Source organism: Neophocaena asiaeorientalis, unplaced genomic scaffold, assembly GCF_003031525.2.
Source record: "Neophocaena asiaeorientalis asiaeorientalis breed wild unplaced genomic scaffold, Neophocaena_asiaeorientalis_V1.1 scaffold294, whole genome shotgun sequence".
Lineage (NCBI taxonomy): Eukaryota > Metazoa > Chordata > Mammalia > Artiodactyla > Phocoenidae > Neophocaena > Neophocaena asiaeorientalis.
Window position 1 is genome coordinate 2465810 of NW_020173945.1, and position 19892 is coordinate 2485701.

Here is a 19892-nt window from a genome sequence, read left to right on the forward strand (position 1 = left end):
ATGCTTTTACGCGGCGAATATAAAGGCTCCGGATCCAGGAGTGAGGAGTGAAAACACAGGGCACTATGGCAATGGCAACTCTTCCAAACTGCAAACTGTGTGTCTGAGAATGTAACGGCCTTCCTGTATGTTTAAAATAATTATTGAGGCTGTATCATATGGCACACATTGCTCTAAGGGCTTTATATGTATTATTCTCTGTTATCCTGTCCACGAGGTCGATACTGTTAATATCCTCATTTTAAGTTGAGGAAATGGAGGCACAGAGAGGTTAAGCAACTGGTTCAAGGACACATAGTCTGTAAGTGCTAGAGCCGGGACTTGAACCCAGGCAGCCTGGCTCTCAGACCACTCTTCCTGTGTGTGTGTGTGTGTGATTTTTAATGTATTTGTTTATTATAGAGAGCATGATAGATGCCATCACATCATAAGATTAAAAGGCATTTTATTTCGCAGTCAGGCTCACCCTGCTGAGGACCAACAGCATCCCAAAGCCCCCAGAGCCCTTCCTCTTAGCCATCACCTCTGACTGACTGCGTGTTGGCTTAAAAAATGGAATAAGGCTATGTAATTTACTACCACTTCCAGATTCCTCAAGATTAAAAGGAACCTGCTAAAACTCCAGGAGAACTGCCACAGGGCCAATCCTAGGGCTGTCACCCCATTTGAGGGTCTTATTTCTCTCTAGATTGAAGGTGAGCTGGATGCCGGGCATACTTTCAACAAACTCAGTTAAAAAATGCAGGTGGGGAGAAGTGGTCCACACAGGACCAATTGCAAAGAGACAAAGGCCTCGATTTGGCCCGGTTTTCAGAGCTGACAGCTACTCAGGTGCCTCAGATGCTCATGAGGGAAATGGGGGAAGAGGCTGTTGCATCTTCACGGACAAGAACCCACAGTCCCACGGACTTCAAGGTTCTCCTTTATCACCCTAAGGGGTTGGATGAGGTTACTTTATGATACTTTAAAATGAAGCTCATCCGTGGATCGTAACACTTAGATGACGGTTTACGACAGGTCCCAAGCCAAAAGAAATACTAATGATAGCAAGAGATTTTCTGGAAACAAGTATCCCCACGACTGTGCCATCCAATACGGTAGCCCCTAATGACACATGGTTATCTAAGCTTAAATTTGAATGAATTAAAATTAAATTAAATTAAAAATTCAACTCCTCTGTCACCCTACCGTCTTTCAAGTGCTCAATAGCTGTATGTGGCTGGTGGCTACTGGAGTGGACAGTACACATCAGACCAATTCCACCACTGCAGAAAGTCCTATTGGACAGTGCTGACCGAGAGGACTACGAACTTCTCATTTTGTCCTTCATTAGGAATGCTGCCAGCGAATGAAAGAAAGAAGAGTACTTATCTCATGGGGTTGCTGAGGACTGTGGTAGGCTGAATAACAGCCACCAAAGATACTGGGTCCTAACTCCTGGAGTCTCTGAATGTTATTTATAAGAACAAAGATATCTATATTTGAGATGTGATTAGGATTCTTGGGATAAGATTATCCTGGTGGGCCCTAAATGAAATCCAAAGTGTCTTATAAGAGAAGAACAGAGAGAGATTAGACACACAGAAGAGAAGGAGGCACGTGACCACGAAGCAGAGATGGGAGTGATGCAGCCACGAGCCAAGGAGTGTCGGCAGCCTCCAGAAGGGAAGATGTGAGGAACCGACTCTCCCCTAGAGCTTTCAGAGGGAGCACAGTCCTGCTGAGTCCATGATTTCAGACTCCTGACTTCCAGAACTGGAAGAAAATAAAATTCTATTGGTTTAAGCCACCAAGTTTGTGGTTATGCATTACAGCAGTAATCGCAAATTAATGCAAGAGTTAAACTACTTTATATATATATACTACATTTTAGAGGTCACTTAAGAAAAAAGACATCACAAAGGGAAGCATATAAATGACAGGGCAGTTCACAGAAGAAATGCTATTGACAAAAAGTCCAAAAGATTTTTCAACCCCTCCAAATAATAAAATAAATGCAAATTAAGGGACAGCACTGTTCTCTTATCAATTTGACAAAATATTAAAAAGATAATCATTGATTCACTAGCCAGTCCATCCATCCAACAGAACGTTAAGCAATCACGAAAGACATCTTTTTGCAAAATATTTTAAGGACATAGGGAAACCCAGTGTTAAATTTTTAAAAATTAGTAAAAGGATTCATAAAACTGTAGTTCAAATATATACATGAGAGAAAAATACTGGAAAGCAATTTACCAAAAATTTTTATAGTAGCTATCTCGGTCTACTAAAATTATAGACAATTTAAATTTTCTTTTTTAAACTGTCTTGTAAATTTTCTACAATGAGCGTGTATTAGTTTTAACACTGGAAAAAAAAGACTTCCTTTAAAATAATTTAAAAATCAACTTGAACCACAAATCCTAGTATTTGATAAAATACTGGGCAACTTTTGGCAACTACAAGTATTGATTAAATCAGCTAAGAATTAGTATTCAAAATTGTGGGAGTTTATATTTGTAACTTCTAGTCATTTTTTAGTTGTCACTGTATGTCCTGTTGGAATTTATCCTGAAGACTGATCACGTTTCATGTTTCAAAAGACAATATTTGCTTTTTATTTGTCTTTGATTTAAAAAAGCAAGGAAAGGGATTTTATCAAAGTCAATCAGATAAATGTAATCCAATTATGAAAATAAATCCGCCCTCGACCTTACATTACTTCAAAAGGAGGGATCTTTACGTCTCTGTGAATTACACACAGCATACCCATGGGAGCTGCTCTAACTCAGCCTCCAAACTGTCAGGTCAGTAACAGCAGGATGGAATGTCCTTAAGGGTACTGGCCGGGAGGGCTGGGTCTTCAAAGAAAGCCCAGAGCCAATGGGAGGGGCTGCTCCCAGGAGGCCTTCAGGAGTCTCCCATGACCCTCCCAGCACCTCAGACGGGGGAGCAACTCACAGTTACTGCCAGCCTCAAGGCGCCCTATTCTTTCATCAGAAGAATTTCCAGGAGCGTTCTGCAGGTATTGCATCAATATACTTTTTAAAAAATTAGGGTGTTTTAACATTTCAAATGTTTACTTTGGATTATCACAAGTTAACTTGTTGCCTTTCTTTTTCTTCTAATATATTTTTAACTAGGCTTTTTCATTATAAAAATAATATTTATTGAAAGGAAGACTTCTAAGCGTACAGGAGAATATGAGATAAAAGTAACGTCACTACTCTTGTCGCCAGAGGTGGCCATGCTAACAAAGTTTCTAGTGTATCCTTCCAGAAATTTTCTATCCATATGCAAATATATATTTAATAAATTAAATGCATGTATGAATATATCTTTGTATATATGTATATGTGTGTATACATACATTTTATGTATTTTAGCTTATTTGGAGTTATAATTGTACATAGTGCTTTCAACTTGGTTATATCACCTAACAATAAATTGGATTATAAAAGTCTATCTAAAAGTAAAGAATTATTTCATTTGTAGAAAACATGGTTGTGGGCATCTGTTCTCTGATGTCCTGAGAAAAGGGAGGAAAGTTTCTGATAAGGAAAGTTCATGAACACAGGGCATATCATCTTCATTAACTATGAAAATGAAGGTTTCAATTATAAACCAAGGTGATATAATCAGAAGACAGTTCTTTTGAAACAATGCCTTTCTACTTAAAGTTCCATGATTGCACAAAATCATCCTGAGTATATTTCCTCCAGACACAATTATGTAATTAGATAAGAAAGGAAAAGGGCAATACTGCTGGCTTGCACTACCCACTGCTTAGATGGGGACTGTATCCACCACTCTGTCCTTAGCACCAGGCACTGTCCTCACAGGGCTTGCCATTTATCTGGGGGAGGGGCATATGAATGAGCAGATGTGTACAATACGGTAGGAATAGTAATGGTCTGCATACTGGGGTTGAAGTCTCCCATATCTTAACAACCCCACAAAATAGGTTTGAGTCTTGTTCTTGTATCACAGATGAGGAGACTGACAGCACAGAGAGGTTAAGCGACTTGCCCAAGGCTGCACAGCTATTTCTCAGGAAGCAAGGCTCCAGTTTCTGTGATTATGCAGATCGCCTGGAGGGCGAAGGGGAAGATGTGGGTAGAGCTCAAGGAGGAGATAGAGAGGAACTGCAGGGAAGCACTCAGGGAGGGTTTCATACAGAGGATGGATTTGAACAAGAAGTTGGTGAGGCAGAGTGGTAGGGGAAGGGAGGAGAAGGTGGACAAGTGGGGATACCATCTGCTTCTTGGGCCCCATCCTCCAGGGGTCTCAGCCAAGGAGGGGATGAGTGCTGAGATCCCAGCAGAGTCTGTGGAGTGGCTGAAGAGCATCAGGGACCATCTGGGCAGTGCTTGTCCTCCTGGGTGTGCAGCATGTGATGGGGTTGAACGGAGCCAGGAGGAGGGGACCTGCTGGTGGAAGGTCTGAGAGATCCCACCCGTCCCCCAAGGCCTGAGAAGGGCACCCTGTACACTCCTGGGGAGTGTGGGTCGTGAAGGAACCAGCATCCAGCGGGATGAGGACTGTTCAGGAAGTGAGAGGCCTGAATTGCAGCTGCCCAGTGAGTGAGGGCACGTGGCAGAAACCACAGGCCACAGGAGGAGGTCCCCAAAGACCAGGTGGACTGGTCTCTCCTCGTGGACCAGATGGCTACACCACCCGCCTGCGGAAACCAGCCAGGGCGCTGACATAGCCCGAGCCCAGATGCTGTTCACTCTGCTGGCCCCCAGCCGATGCTGTGAAGGTTGGTAACTTCCCTTTGCAGTCAGACGCCACAAAGGGAAGAAAAACAGGGACATTCATGATAGGGAGGCATCTGAAGTGACTGCAAATTTACTCAAAATAGACAGTCAACCTTAAAGAGGCTATTTAAGCCAGAAGAGATTGTTACCTATAATTGTTACCGATTAAGTTTTTCTTATACTGTGAGTGGGAGTTTGGCAGGGGGGTAGCGGGGTAGTCTGAGAACAAGGCTAGTGATTGGAATACTGGGTTTTGGTGTTTGAATAACAAAAAAACATGCTATTTAAAAAAACTCAAACACTAACATCTTTGCTGATATATCTTTGATCTATTTCTAACAGCTTTATGGATGTGTAATACATAATAAACTGTTCATATTCAAGTGTACAATTTATAAGTTTGAGATATCTATCTGCCTGTATGTGTGTAACACACACACGTATATGTATATCTTATGTCTCCATGAAGCCATCACCAGAATTAAAAGTAAGGAGGGGGCTTCCCTGGTGGCGCAGTGGTTGAGAGTCCGAAACGTCTCCCTCCCTATTAGCATCTCTGCCTCTTTATTATTATCAGTTATCAGTATAGAATTAACACAGTGTCAAGTTCCTCATTTTAAAATATTCCTTTCATTTAAAATACCCAGTTTGGCAATAAAATACCCCTGATAAATACGATATAAAGAGAAAAGCTCACAAAATTAATCAATTTTGAATTTTAAAAAACCATAACTATTTAAAAGCCCTATTTATATAATAAAGGACAGAACTCCCCAATCGAAAGCATGTAACTGTTATATCAAACATTCCTGAAGAAACTTTGTTATAAAATTTAAGTATCATTGAGGAGACAGCATGTTCGAATCCCATACAGAATTAACACAAGAGAAGCCTGTGATTGTTCAAGTTTTTCTGAATCGTTGTAAAATAACTGATGTACGTTAGACATCTGTTGCTGCATGCTAAGTCACCCCAACACTTAGTGACCGAAACAACACATGTTTATTGTGTCACCGTTTCTGTGGATAGGGAACTAGATGTGGCTCACGTGAGTATCTCTGCCTCGGGGTCTCCCACGAGGCTGCAAACAGTGTTGGCTGGGGCCGCAGCCTCATCTGAAGGCTGGCCTTGGGGAGAATGCCCTTCCAGTTCACGCATGTGGCTGTGGACAAGATTCAGCTCTTCTCAGGCTGGAAGGAGGCCCAAGTTGCTTGCTGGCTGTCACCAGAAACCTCCCTCCGTTCCTTCCACGGGGTCCCTCTGCTGGGCAGCAGCTGACCCCTCTCAGAGCCAGGGGTGACAGCAAGTGAGGGGGGCGAGAGGCAAGCAAGATGGCAGTGCCACCCCACCGCTCTTGCCATATTTGTTTTCTTAAGATTTATTTATTTTTATTATTGATTTATTGATTTTATTTATTTTTTGCTCTCTCAGGTCTTAGTTGCGGCACGCAAGATCTTCATTGAAGCACAAGGGATCTTTCGTTGCAGTGCCTGGGCTTCTCTCTAGTTGTGGTGTGCGGGTTTTCTCTTCTCTAGTTGTGGCGCGAGGGCTCCAGGGCGCGTGGGCTCTGTAGTTGAGGCACATTAGTTGTGGCATGCGTGCTTAGTTGCCCCACGGCATGTGGCATCTTAGTTCCCTGCCCAGGGATCGAACTCGCGTCCCCTGCATTGTAAGGTGGATTCTTTACCACTGGACTACCAGGGAAGTCCACTGCCATATTCTTTCTATTCTTTTTTTGGTCGCACTGCGCAGCATGTGGGATCTTAGTTCCCCGACCAGGGACTGAACCTGTGCCCCCTGCAGTGGAAGCGCAGAGTCTTAACCACAGGTCCACCAGGGAAGTTCCCCATATATTTTTCTTTAGAAGTGAAGTTCTAGGTCTACATCACACTCAAAGGGAGGACATTACCAGAGGAAGAGGTGGGGTCAGCAGAGGCCATCTGGGAGGCTACCTACCACAGACATAAACATCTTTTAACGTAATGTTTTGAGAAGGAGTTTGGTTTTCTATTGCCAACAAGTTAAATTCCCTGGTCCTGACGAGCTCATCAAAGTTGGAATCCGAGTGTCTCTGAACCTAATGTGGTACAGCACAATACCCACCAAAGAAAACAGGTGGCGAGTCTGCTTCCATGGCCCTGGGACTGATCACACAATCTGCTCTCTTTCCTTCCCCTCTTGAAATAGATTTTTTTTTGTGGTACGCGGGCCTCTCACTGTTGTGGCCTCTCCCGTGGCGGAGCACAGGCTCCGGACGCGCAGGCTCAGCGGCCATGGCTCACGGGTCCAGCCGCTCCGCAGCATGTGGGATCTTCCCGGACCGGGGCACGAACCCGTGTCCCCTGCATCGGCAGGCGGACTCTCAACCACTGCGCCACCAGGGAAGCCCTTGAAATAGATTTTAAAGCTGCTCCAACTGCGTTGCCTACAAAGCATTTGTTCTGCTGTGTGGAAACTTGTACTGTGTTCTTTAAGTGTTTGTTCTACTGTACTTCTCTAATAAAGGAGCACATCTTTTGTAAACAAAAACCACCTTTTGAAAACAAGCTTTAAATTGCTTAACATTTCACTTAAGAGCATTAAAGAAGACCCTTAATACAAGAAGGTCTTAATATACATAAGGCCTTGTCCCCAGAACTGCTACCTTCCCATCGTTTCATGGGAGGCCTGGGGGCCAGGCATCAGGTCCCAGAGTCAGCAGCTGCTTCAAGGGATTATGACAGAGAAGGAGCATGACTGAGACTGTGGAGCCTCATACAATGAGGGTCAAATCCCAGAAGGAAGGGCAGCATGAATTGCTTGTGGCCGGACCCCTCGGATTTCAGACAGACCTGGCCTGTGAAATCCACCCATGATGTTCAATTTTATGTGGCTACAGAGGTGTTATATAGACTGTATTTAAAAACAGGAACAAAAGCAATTTCATTAAAAAAAGAATTAGTTCCTAAATTCTTAGCCTTCACATTCTACTTTTCTAAAATGAAGCCAGAAAACCACATGAATCTATATCAACACGTTTCTGTGCTTAAAAACATACAAGAATATCAACCACCACAGAAGAGACTGTCAGGATAGATGTCCTACACTCACCTGCATTCTATGAACCAACGCCGGATCTCATCTTGGAGGTTCTCCTTGATGTTGGGACCTTCTATTAGTTTCAAGTCATCCTTGATTGTAACCAAGGCATCTCTGTATTCCTCCTCATGCTTTACCTGCACCTCATCCCGCAGGTGGGTCACCCTGTCGGCCTGGATTAATGCAGCACTGACTTCATTAAACAAAGGAGGCGGGTTCTGAAAATATAAGCCAAAAGGTTTGAGATCATAAAGTTACAGAGCGGTGAAAAATTTTAGACAATAATGAAATATGTCATATCTTCAATGGTGTTCTACCAAAGACCCATTAAGAAATACAAACAGAACAACAGAATCAAATCTTGCAGGAGGGCTTGAAGGAGTAATTCACAACCATGGGGAGGAAGAATGGGATCACTCTGTACTATTTCCCAGAAACTGGTAATTAGTTTAAAAAATGCTTATTCGGTAAATCATTCAAAAAATCATTCAAGTTACAGAAGGTAAAGTTTTCCAAATCTTCTTGGTTAGTGGGAGAGGAAAGAACATAGCATTAGAAAGTAAATGAAGCAAGAATTGATGAAAAGAGTTTGGGTGTTCTGATTTCAAGAAAAATGACGCCAAAATCAACTCTGAAAACATCCTGTGTATTGTTAAAGACCCTCCAGAGCAGGAAATTCTCAGCTGACTCTAGACATTCATGCTATTACATCTCATTGTCAGAATGTTCTCTCTCCACATCTGCTGATCAGAAAGGCAACAACGTCTAGCTGTAGAACGCCCACCAAATGCTCAGCACTGGTCCAGCAACATGTGGAGGATTGTGGTCACCGAAAATACAAAGTCACTTTGAGACATAATTCCTGTTCTTTAGAACCGCTCAAGAAATGAGGTTGGCGGGATAAGAGTAATGTCCGTCACAGTAGGGAACGATGTCAAATGATCTATAAAAGTGCTACCTTGTGGGTTTGGATGGAAAGAACTAAAAGGGACTTGGAGAAGAAGAACACACATGGGAATCATAGGTATGAGCTAAAGATCCTGAGCTCTAAGGAGTTCAGAGATTCAGCCCAGGTAAGTTAGCAAATTAAGGACAAATTCAGTGGTGTGCTGGAGCCAGCCTGTAATGACTCATGAGATCCAGTTGACAGATTTTCAGAAACTTTGCAAGCTTGCCGTTAGGCACGGTTATTTTTAAATGCTAAATTATATAGATTTAGGATTAAATTATGTTAACAACGCAAGTTATCGATACCAAAAACTCACTGCTTCATAATTACTTTGACTGGATTTTATTGTCATCTATGCTCTTGATGTCATTATGTCTGTTGTATCTCTAAGGTGAAAATACTGTAATAATGCGGTCACTTCTGTGCGTACCTTCCTGCGTTCATTCAGGTTAGCAGCTGGCAGTTGGCTATAGGAATACTCACACCGTCGAAATTAGCAAATGCTACAAATGAGGGCTTGATTTACTATTGTGATTTGATTGTATAGACTTAATAAAGTGGTAGAGAAAATAATAATGCAGATAAACGTAAAAGTGTGTCGTGTCTGTGTCACCTACACTGTGAATAGCACACAAAACTGAGGAAATACTCTTCCAGAATCCAAAAACTATAGTCTGATTCAGCAAAGGATGGCTAGTATCAAGTAGAGAAAAGATGACAAGTGTTGGGCATGGATGTGGAGAAACTGAAACCCTTGTACACTGTCAGTGGGAATGTAAACTGGTGCAGGCACTATAGAAAACACTATGGACGCTCCTCAAAAAATTAAAAATAGAACTACCGTATGATCCAGCAATCCCACTTCTGGGTATATGTCCAAAGGAAATGAAATCAAGATCTTAAAAAGATATCTGCACCCCCCTGTTCACTATAGCATTATTCACAATAGCCAAGGTATGGATAGAACCTAACTAAAGCCAGGGACCATTTTAAATCTGAAAATCCATATCCTTTTGTTACAAGGATTTTTTTGGTTACTGTTCCTTTACAATTACCTTCCTCTGTTTTCTTAGTTCTTTTCTTCTCAGAACTCCTGCAATTTTCTTTACACGTATCCCTCATCCATCTCTTTGTCATTTTGCTATTTTCTAGGAGATTTTCTTAATTTTTTCTTTCAACTTTATTTTTTGAAGTTTCTATTATTATATTTGAACTCTTCAGCAGCACTTCCACTGTTCTTTGATTCTCCTGTTTTGGGGAATTTTGTTCTAATTTCTGGATTCGATAATCCTATTTTATTTCCATAAGGTTATTACTTTTAGAATTTTGTTTTTTATGTTTTATTTTACAGCTCTTTTTTTCCTTCCAATTTCTTTTCTGTTGGGTCTCTGTCTTTCCTAAGTGACTGGTGACCCTTTGTGGTTCACGCTTATTTAGGAGGGAGGCTCCCAGAGCTGTTTGGAACCTGTGTCGGGGAGTTACTGACTGGTGAGGTCAGAGCTGCTTTATTGGAGGCATCTGAGTATCAGTACCCAGATTTCTTTCTTTTGAGCTGGTTTCTGCAGACAGAGATCCTCCCATCTGCTCCTGAAGAGGTGTAAGTGTGGCTGCTAGAGCCAAGCAGAGGGAGGGAGCTATTGGTCTCACTGTTCTTTTTTTTTTTTTACATCTTTATTGGAGTATAATTGCTTTACAATGGTGTGTTAGTTTCTGCTTTATAACAAAGTGAATCAGTTATACATATACATATGTTCCCATATCTCTTCCCTCTTGCGTCTCCCTCCCTCCCACTCTCCCTATCCCACCCCTCTAGGTGGTCACAAAGCACCGAGCTGATCTCCCTGGGCTATGCGGCTGCTTCCCACTAGCTATCTACCTTACGTTTGGTAGTGTATATATGTCCATGCTACTCTCTCACTTCATCCCAGCTTTCCCTTCCCCCGCCCCATGTCCTCAAGTCCGTTCTCTACATCTGCATCTTTATTCCTGCCTTGCCACTAGGTTCATCAGTACGTTTTTTTTAGATTCCATATATATGCGTTAGCATATGGTACTTGTTTTTTCTCTTTCTGACTTACTTCAATCTGTAGGACAGTTTCTAGGTCCATACACATCTCTGCAAATGACACAATTTCGTTCCTTTTTCTGGCTGAGTAATATTCCATTGTATATATGTGGCACATCTTCTTTAACCATTCATCTGTCGATGGACATTTAGGTTGTGAAGCATGTCCTTGAGTGTCACTTTCAGACCGGATATGGTCAGCCATAAGTATTCTAAGTACTTGCATTTCTAACATGTCCTCACTTGGCCCTTCCCACTTGAATGGCAGCTTAGTAGCTACCCTGGAGGATACTTCTAATGGGCAGAGCTGCCAGCAACCAGCTTGTTGGAAATTTGATGATTGTTCCTTTGTAGGTAAAGCTATTCTGCTCTTATGATGCTTTACACTTCGTCTTTTCAAAGTTTATCAAAATGAATCTAGGTGTGAGCATTTCTTCATTCATCACATTCTCCATTTAGTGGGTTCTTTCAATGTAAAGAATTATGTCTTCTCCTCTGTAACTTTTCCTTCTATTATTTCTTTTTCTCCCTGCAACAAGTATTACATAAATGGCAGAGCACCAGATTGATCTGACCTTTTCTCTTGTATTTTCCATCTCTCCTTTACTTGCTCACACTATGTTACAGAAGATTTCTCTATCGTTACCTTTCACAATTAATTTGGCTTTCAGTTATGTCCATTTATTATTTGGATCTATTTAGAATTGTAGAGGGGTTATTATTGTTTTGCTTTTTTGAGCATGCTCTTATCTTCCTGAAATTCCTTCTTATTTTATATTTGCTCCTTTCTTGTTTTTAGTAGTCACTTTGTTCAGGGAAATTATTTTAGATGCAACACATCTTCAAATATACCAGTGAGTTATTTTTTCCAAGTTCACGTTTTTCCTCAAAATTCTGAAAAGCAGTAAAAAAAATATGGATTCCCAGTTCCATCCTGGGGGTGAGGAAGAAGCAAGAAACTAGTAGTTTAGGAAAGTCTTCAAGTGATTCTGATAATATCCAGGTTTGAGGAAAAACTAACTGCTCTAGAAAAAGGTTTGGTAACCTATAGCACACGAGTCAAACCTGGCCCACTGCTTATTTTCGTAAGTAAAGTTTTATTGGAATGCAGCCATGCCCATTCATTTACATGCTGTCTATGGTGGCTTACACACTACAACGGCCACACTGAATAGTTGGGACAGGGACCATGTGGCCTGCAAAGCCTAAAATGATGATGATAAAGAAAAAGAAGAGGGACTGTTTCCTTCATTTCTCTTTCTGATCTTTCGTTGTTAGTGTATAGGAATGCAAGAGATTTCTGTGCATTAATTTTGTATCCTGCAACTTTAACAAATTCATTGATTAGCTCTAGTAGTTTTCTGGTGGCATCTTTAGGATTATCTATGTATAGTATCATGTCATCTGCAAACAGTGACAGTTTTACTTCTTCTTTTCCAAGTATTCCTTTTATTTCTTCGTCTTCTCTGATTGCCATGGCTAGGACTTCCAAAACTATGTTAAATAATAGTGGTGAGAGTGGACATCCTTGTCTTGTTCCTGGCCTTAGAGGAAATGCTTTCAGTTTTTCACCACTGAGAATGATGTTTGCTCACCACTGAGAGTGAGTTTGTCATATATGGTCTTTATTATGTTGACGTAGGTTCCCTCTATGCCCACTTTCTGGAGAGTTTTTATCATAAATGGGTGTTGAATTTTGTCAAAAGCTTTTTCTGTATCTGTTGAGATGATCATATGGTTTTTATTCTTCAATTTGTTAATATGGGGTATCACATTGATTGATTTGCATATATTGAAGAATCCTTGCATCCCTGGGATAAATCCCACTTGATCATGGTGTATGATCTTTTTAATGTGTTGCTGGACTCTGTTTGCTAGTATTTTGTTGAGGATTTTTGCATCTATGTTCATCAGTGATATTGGTCTGTAATTTTCTTTTTTTGTAGTATCTTTGTCTGGTTTTGGTATCAGGGTGATGGTGGCCTTGTAGAATGAGGCCAAACAGTTTGGCACTGTTCCTTCCTCTGCAATTTTTTGGAAGAGTTTGAGAAGGATGGGTGTTAGCTCTTCTCTAAATGTTTGATAGAATTCACCTGTGAAGCCATCTGGTCCTGGAGTTTTGTTTGCTGGAAGATTTTTAATCAGTCTCAATTTCAGTGCTTGTGATTGGTCTGTTTATATTTTCTATTGCTTCCTAGTTCAGTCTCAGAAGGTTATGCTTTTCTAAGAATTTGTCCATTTCTTCCAGGTTGTCCATTTTATTGGCACATAGTTGCTTGTAGTAATCTCTCATGAGCCTTTGTATTTCTGCAGTGTCAGTTGTTACTTCTCCTTTTGCATTTCTACTGATTTTTGAATCTTCTCTCTTTTTTTTCTTGATGAGTCTGGCTAATGGTTTATCAATTTTGTTTATCTTCTCAAAGAACCAGCTTTTAGTTTTATTGATCTTTGCTATTGTTTTCTTTGTTTCTGTTTATTTCTGCTCTGATCTTTATGATTTCTTTTCTTCTACTAACCTTGGGTTTTGTTTGTTCTTCTTTCTCTAGTTCCTTTAGGTGTAAGGTTAGATTGTTTATTTGAGATTTTTCTTGTTTCTTAAAGTAGGATTGTATTGCTATAAACTTCCCTCTTAGAACTGCTTTTGCTGCATCCCATAGGTTTTGTATTGTTGTGTTTTTGTTGTCATTTGTCTCTAGGTATTTTTGATTTCCTCTTTGATTTCTTCAGTGATCTCTTGGTTATTTAGTAATGTATTGTTTAGTCTCCATGTGTTTGTGTTTTTTACATTTTTTCCCCTGTAATTTATTTCTAATCTCATAGTGTTGTGTTGGAAAAGATGCTAGATACAATTTCAATTTCTTAAGGCTTGATTTATGACCTATGGTCAACTAATCTATGACAAAGGAGGCAAGGATATACAATGGAGAAAACACAGTCTCTTCAACAAGTGGTGCTGGGAAAATTGGACAGCTGCATGTAAAAGAATGAAATTAGAACACTCCCTAACACCATACACAAAAATAAACTCAAAATGGATTAAAGACCTAAATGTAAGACGAGACACTATAAAACTCTTAGAGGAAAACATAGGAAGAACAATCTTTGACATGATTCACAGCAAGATCTTTTTTGACCCACCTCCTAAAGTAATGGAAATAAAAACAAAAATATACAAATGGGACCTAATGAAACTTAAAAGCTTTAGCACAGCAAAGGAAACTATAAACAAGACAACCCTCAGAATGGGAGAAAATATTTGCAAACGAATCAATGGACAAAGGATTAATCTCCAAAATATATAAACAGCTCATGCAGCTCAATATTAAAAAAACAAACAACCCACCCAATCAAAAAAGGGGTAGAAGACCTAAATAGACTTTTCTCCAAAGAAGACATACAGATGGCCAAGAAGCACATGAAAAGCTGCTCAACATCACTGATTATTAGAGAAATGCAAATCAAAACTACAATGAGGTATCACCTCACACCGGTTAGAATGGGCATCATTGGAAATCTACAAACAACAAATGCTGGAGAGGGTGTGGGGAAAAGGGAACCCTCTTGCACTGTTGGTGGGAATGTGACCATTGTTTTGGTTTGTGACTTCTCTACTTGAATCCACAATTGAGATGCTGTCAGAATACAGCATCCACTTAATGACATAAAGCCAGGGGGAAAAAAATGAAAAGAAAATCACACATATAATACTTGATAAAAATATGTATTAGAATGTGTAACAAACTAAGCAAATTGTCTAAGTTTAGTATAATGAGAACGTGAGAATGTACAACTCTTGATAGGGAAAAACCCCTAAAACGACTTTGAAAGTGGACCTAGAATGAGAATTACAGAATCATTTTAAAGAACAATGTTAAAAGCCAGTGATCTAAATTGACTCAAGATGTAAGTGCTCAAAGCCATGACTTTATATTATCTACTTTGTGTCAAAATAAAGAGATAAGAAATCCCTTTATTTAATCATTTAAAGAAGTATCCAATTCTCATATTTTTCAGGAAATGTCTTACATTCCTAGTGTTATGAAATAGAAGTTTATAACTAACACAGAGATTTTTATCTGATCTCTCCAATGACTACCCTGAAGTCCATTGTTTTCGTGAAGATGTTCAAATGCATCTCTGCTACAAATGACCCAAATTTCTTTGTCTCTGATGAACGTGTAAAATTGTCTTGAAGTCTTGCTTTAATATTATGATTTTTTATCAGTGAATCATATGAAATCCCCCCCACTACATTGTTCTTATGGTAAATCATAGCATATTTTTTTCATAGATTCACACATACAAACTATATTTTAGCTGGGCCTTTTCCCCTTTGAATCCCTAAAAGTGAATTAATGAGTAGGCAACTCTGACTGGTGTCCTGGCAAAGCTCTACACAAAGTGTTCAGCCAACTTCATAACACGTCCATGGTCTACAAGTGAAACAGAAGTCTCCCAGCGCTCATCAGATTTTTTGTAATTGGCATGGCACTCTGTCCCACACCTTCTTTCTCTACATTTCTTTACTGATGTTACATCCATCTTTTGAGACAGAAGTAAGGACCTGATTATCCCATTGAACAGATGGGGACTGAGGTCCATCACTTAATGACTCTCCCAAGCCATCCTATGTGACTGAAGAAGCTGGCAATAAGGTTTCTGGATTCCTCCGCGTCTGTGTTTCTCCTATTACACCACGCTGGGCTGTTAATATGTGTGTATTCATGCGTGTTGCTTGAGATAGACTTTCTCTGACAAAAATACATTTGGGGTCATTTGTAGCTTCTTTCGCTAGTTGCTTTTGAATTTAAAGGTTATAATATATTTAGATTCTTATGTTAATGAGTAGCTTTTCCTTTGGGCTACAACATCTTTTTCCTGTTTAGCAACTTTGTTCATACGGCATTCAAATTTGTTAACTCACCGCATAGACAGCAACTCATTGAAAAATAAATTACGAATATTAAAGGGAAATAGAAAACACAATAATATACTATATACGGAAATACATCAGCTGTAGAATAATGCATCTTAATGAAGGCTTCCCATGTGAATAAACCATTATATTTACAAGCTTTCCACAGTTAATGACCCAGAACTGGTTAACGAAACCTAAGTTTATAGCAAGGTCCTCTGTCAGCAAAAATATACATATTAATAATTGATGTTGCTGTAAAAATAAGACATAAGATGATGACTCCTGGGTTTGTGGAGAAATAGGACTCTATGGTCCATTAACTTAAAATGCTTATCTAATGTTTGATGGGCTTTGCCTTTAAAAATCCTTGGTCAAGTTAGTAAGATAAAATGGACATTTGTCCAAATGACAATCTGTCCAATTTATCAGTCACAAATCCCCTTGCAAATAAGTGATTTAATGCTGGCAACTTCCTGGAGGAGCTCATGGTCTTGGGGGTATTGTAGTCACTTAAGGCGAGGATGGAGCAGTGAGGGGAAGGGAGAGGGTCTATTCCAACAAATGACCGCCGTGGTCAGTGCAGAGATTAATCAGCTCCATGCAGCCCCCAGTTGGTCATCATTAGGGAGCACCCAGAGCCGCCCCATCAGCCCATGGGCTTGCGCCGTGCGCTTCCTGCGCTAATTTTACACGTGGAATGCCTCATGCTGTGGAGTAAACTGCTCTTCGGTTGGTCCGTTTTAAGATCGTGTGCATGCGTGTGCATGTGCGTGTGTGTGGACGTTCCCTAGTTTATAAAAATAAGCTCTTTTGTTTCACCATTTCATTTCACAGTAATATATCTATACTTGTATATCTGTGTTTATATAAACACATCTACTCAGAAAGAAGAACCCAGCAAGAAGTGAAAAAAAGTTGTGGGGAGAGTCAGGGCCGATGGTTTTCTTTTTTTTTTTTTTATTTTTAAAAATTTATTTATTTATTCATTTAATTTTTGGCTGTGTTGGGTCTTCATTGCTGCAGGCGGGCTTCTTCTAGTTGCGGCGAGCGGGGGCTATTCTTCGTTGCGGTGCACGGGCTTCTCATTGCGGTGTCTTCTCTTGTTGTGGAGCATGGGCTCTAGGCCCGTGGGCTTCAGTAGTTGCAGCATGTGGGCTCAGTAGTTGTGGCGCACGGGCTTAGTTGCTCCATGGCATGTGGGATCTTCCCAGACCAGGGATCAAACCCACGTCTCCTGCATTGGCAGGAGGATTCTTAACCACTGCACCACCAGGGAAGCCCGCTGATGGTTTTCTTTTGCCCTCTGCTCATGCTACAGTTACGGTAAATCTTTATTTTAGGATGCCACAACTTCAAGTGGGTGCAAAACAATTAAAAACAGAGCAATTTCTAACCCGTTAAATCTACTTTCTGGAAACTTGTAGTAGTTTTAAGATTTGCTTAATTAAGAGCTGGAATAGAACTGTATAGTTGAGCCTGTAATTGAGTAGTGGTGGGAGCTAAATTTGCTACTTTTGTGTCCTACATTCTTTAAAAATGATTTAAAATAAACACTTCCATGGCACTTAAAGTTTGCGAGACACTATTTTAACTGGTTTACAAATATTAACTAATTTATTCCTCATAATAAGTAGCCTTATGTATGAGTACCATTACTATCTTCATTTTATATATGCAGAAACCGAGGCACAGAGAGGTCAAAGAACTTGTCCAGGGTCACACAGCCAGGAAGTGGTAGACTGGGGCTTTGACCCGAAGCATGTACCTCCAGAATCTCTGCTCTTACCCTGTATGCCTTCTTGTATCTTTTCACTGATAGTTTTCTTCTGGCTTAAAATAGTTTGTCTGAAAATGGTTTTTTATGGGTACTATAGATCATTCTTTTCAAAAATATACGTTTGTAATTTTAATGGACATTGCTGAGCTGCCTTGCAAAGAGCTTGCAGGATTGCTTTACTCTTCCCCTCAACAGTGTATGACAGAGCCTTTCTTCCCACATCTTGCCAACATTGTGACCTTAACCATTTTGATCTTGGCCAACTTAAATAGATTTAAAATGACAATTTAATAAGCATTTTAAAATCATGAGTGACGTGAGCATTTAAACCCACGATTATAAGCCATTTCAAAAAATAACAGTGAACACCTACCTAGTGCTCACAGGGTGCAGTGTGTCAGACACTATTTTAAATGCTTTACAGACACCAATTTCTTTAATACTTAACACACATCTTTGCCTGGGTGCTAGCACTCTCTCCATTTTGCATATGTGGAAATCGAGGCACCAGGAAGCCAAGACACCACCCCAGTTCACCCTGCAAGTAAATGGTGGAACCAGAATCTGAACCCAGGCAGGCTGGCTCCAGAGTTCCTGGCCTTAACCATTCTACTATGCTGCGGTAAAGGACTTTGTAATGGGCCCTAATCTGAGATAAATAAGGGCAAATGTCCTGCCCTAGAGTAGGGATAAAAGAATCCTGGGATCAGGTGACTAAAGGAAGAGAACTGTTTTGCTCATTGAGTTTCTGACGACCTGGGGACCCAGGGCAAGAATAAAGCAGAATAAGAATAACAATAAATGCTTCCCAGAAATAAACCCGTGCGCACATGGTCAGTTAATCTATGACAAAGGAGGCGCAAACATACAATGGAGAAAAGACAGTCTCTTCAACAAATGGTGGTGGGAAAACTGGACGGCTACATGCAAAAACGTGAAACTGGACCCCTATCGCACACCATATACAAGAATAAATTAGGGACTTCCCTGGTGGTGCAATGGTTAAGAATCTGCCTGCTAATGCAGGGGACATGGGTTTGATCCCTGGTCCAGGAAGATCCCACATGCCACAGAGCAACTAAACCTGTGTGCCACAACTACTGAAACGGGCACACCTAGAGCCCGTGCTCCACAACAAGAGAAGCCACCGCAGTGAGAAGCCCGCGCACGGCAATGAAGAGCAGCCCCCACTTGCCGCAACTAGAGAAAGCCTGTGCATAGCAACGAAGAACCAACACAGCCAAAAAGATAAAAAAATTAAAAAAAAATAGTTTAAAAAAAAGAATAAATTAAAAATGTATTAAAGACTTTAATGTAAGGCCTGAAACCATAAAACTCCTAGAAGAAAACATAAGGCAGTAACCTCTCTGACATCAATCTGAATATTATTTTGGACTTCTCTCTGCAGGCAAGGGCAACAAAAGGAAAAATAAACAAATGGGACTACATGCTTCTGCACAGCAAAGGAAACTATCAACAGAACTAAAAGGCCACCTACTGAATGGGAGAAAATACTTGCAACTTATGTATCTGATAAAGGGTTAATATTCAAAATATATAAAGAACTTACACAATTTAATGTCAAAAAACAAACAGCCCAATTAAAAAATGAGCAGATGACATAAACAGGCCTTTTTCCAAAGAAGACATACAGACGGCCAACAGAGACACATGAAAAGATGCTCAACATCAGTAATCGTCAGGGAAATGAAAATCAAAACCACAATGAGACACCACCTCACACCTGTCAGACTGGCGATTATCAAAAAGCCAAAAAAAAAAATAACAAGTGTTGGTGAGGATATGGAGAAAAAGGAACACTTTTACACTGCTGGAATGTAAACTGGTGCAGCCACTATGGAAGACAGTGTGTAGATTCCTCAAAAAATTAAAAATAGAACTACCATACAATCCAGCAATCCCACTTCTGGGTATTTATCTGAAAAAAACAAAAACACTCACTTGAAAAGATACATGTTCACTGAAGCATTATTTATGATAGCTGACATATGGAAGCAACCTAAGTGTCCATCCATAGATGAATGAATAAAGAAGATGAATAAATGAATATATATATAATATACCACACACACACACACACACACACACACACACACACACACTGGAATATTATTCAGCCATAAAAAAGAATGAAATCTTGCCATTTGTGGCAACATGGATGGGCCTGGAGGGTGTTATGCTAAGTGAAATAAGTCAGACAGAGAAACACAAATACCGTATGATTTCACTTATATGTGGAATCTAAAAATCAATACACATGGACATCAAACCAAAACCGAAACAGACTCATTGTTACAGAGAACAAAGTGGTTGCCAGCGGGGAGAGGGGGACTGGGCGGGGG

The 19892-nt window shown here is 40.3% G+C and overlaps 1 protein-coding gene across 1 annotated transcript in view; it reads right to left on the reverse strand.

Annotated features, from left to right (window-relative positions):
* Positions 1 to 19892, reverse strand: part of DRC11 (dynein regulatory complex subunit 11) — a 165834-nt gene that overhangs the window by 119545 nt on the left and 26397 nt on the right. Inside the window, exon 6 of the mRNA XM_024752809.1 lies at positions 7833 to 8038. Within this exon, the coding sequence (XP_024608577.1) occupies positions 7833 to 8038 (206 nt within the window). The remainder of the gene's footprint in view (positions 1 to 7832; positions 8039 to 19892) is intronic.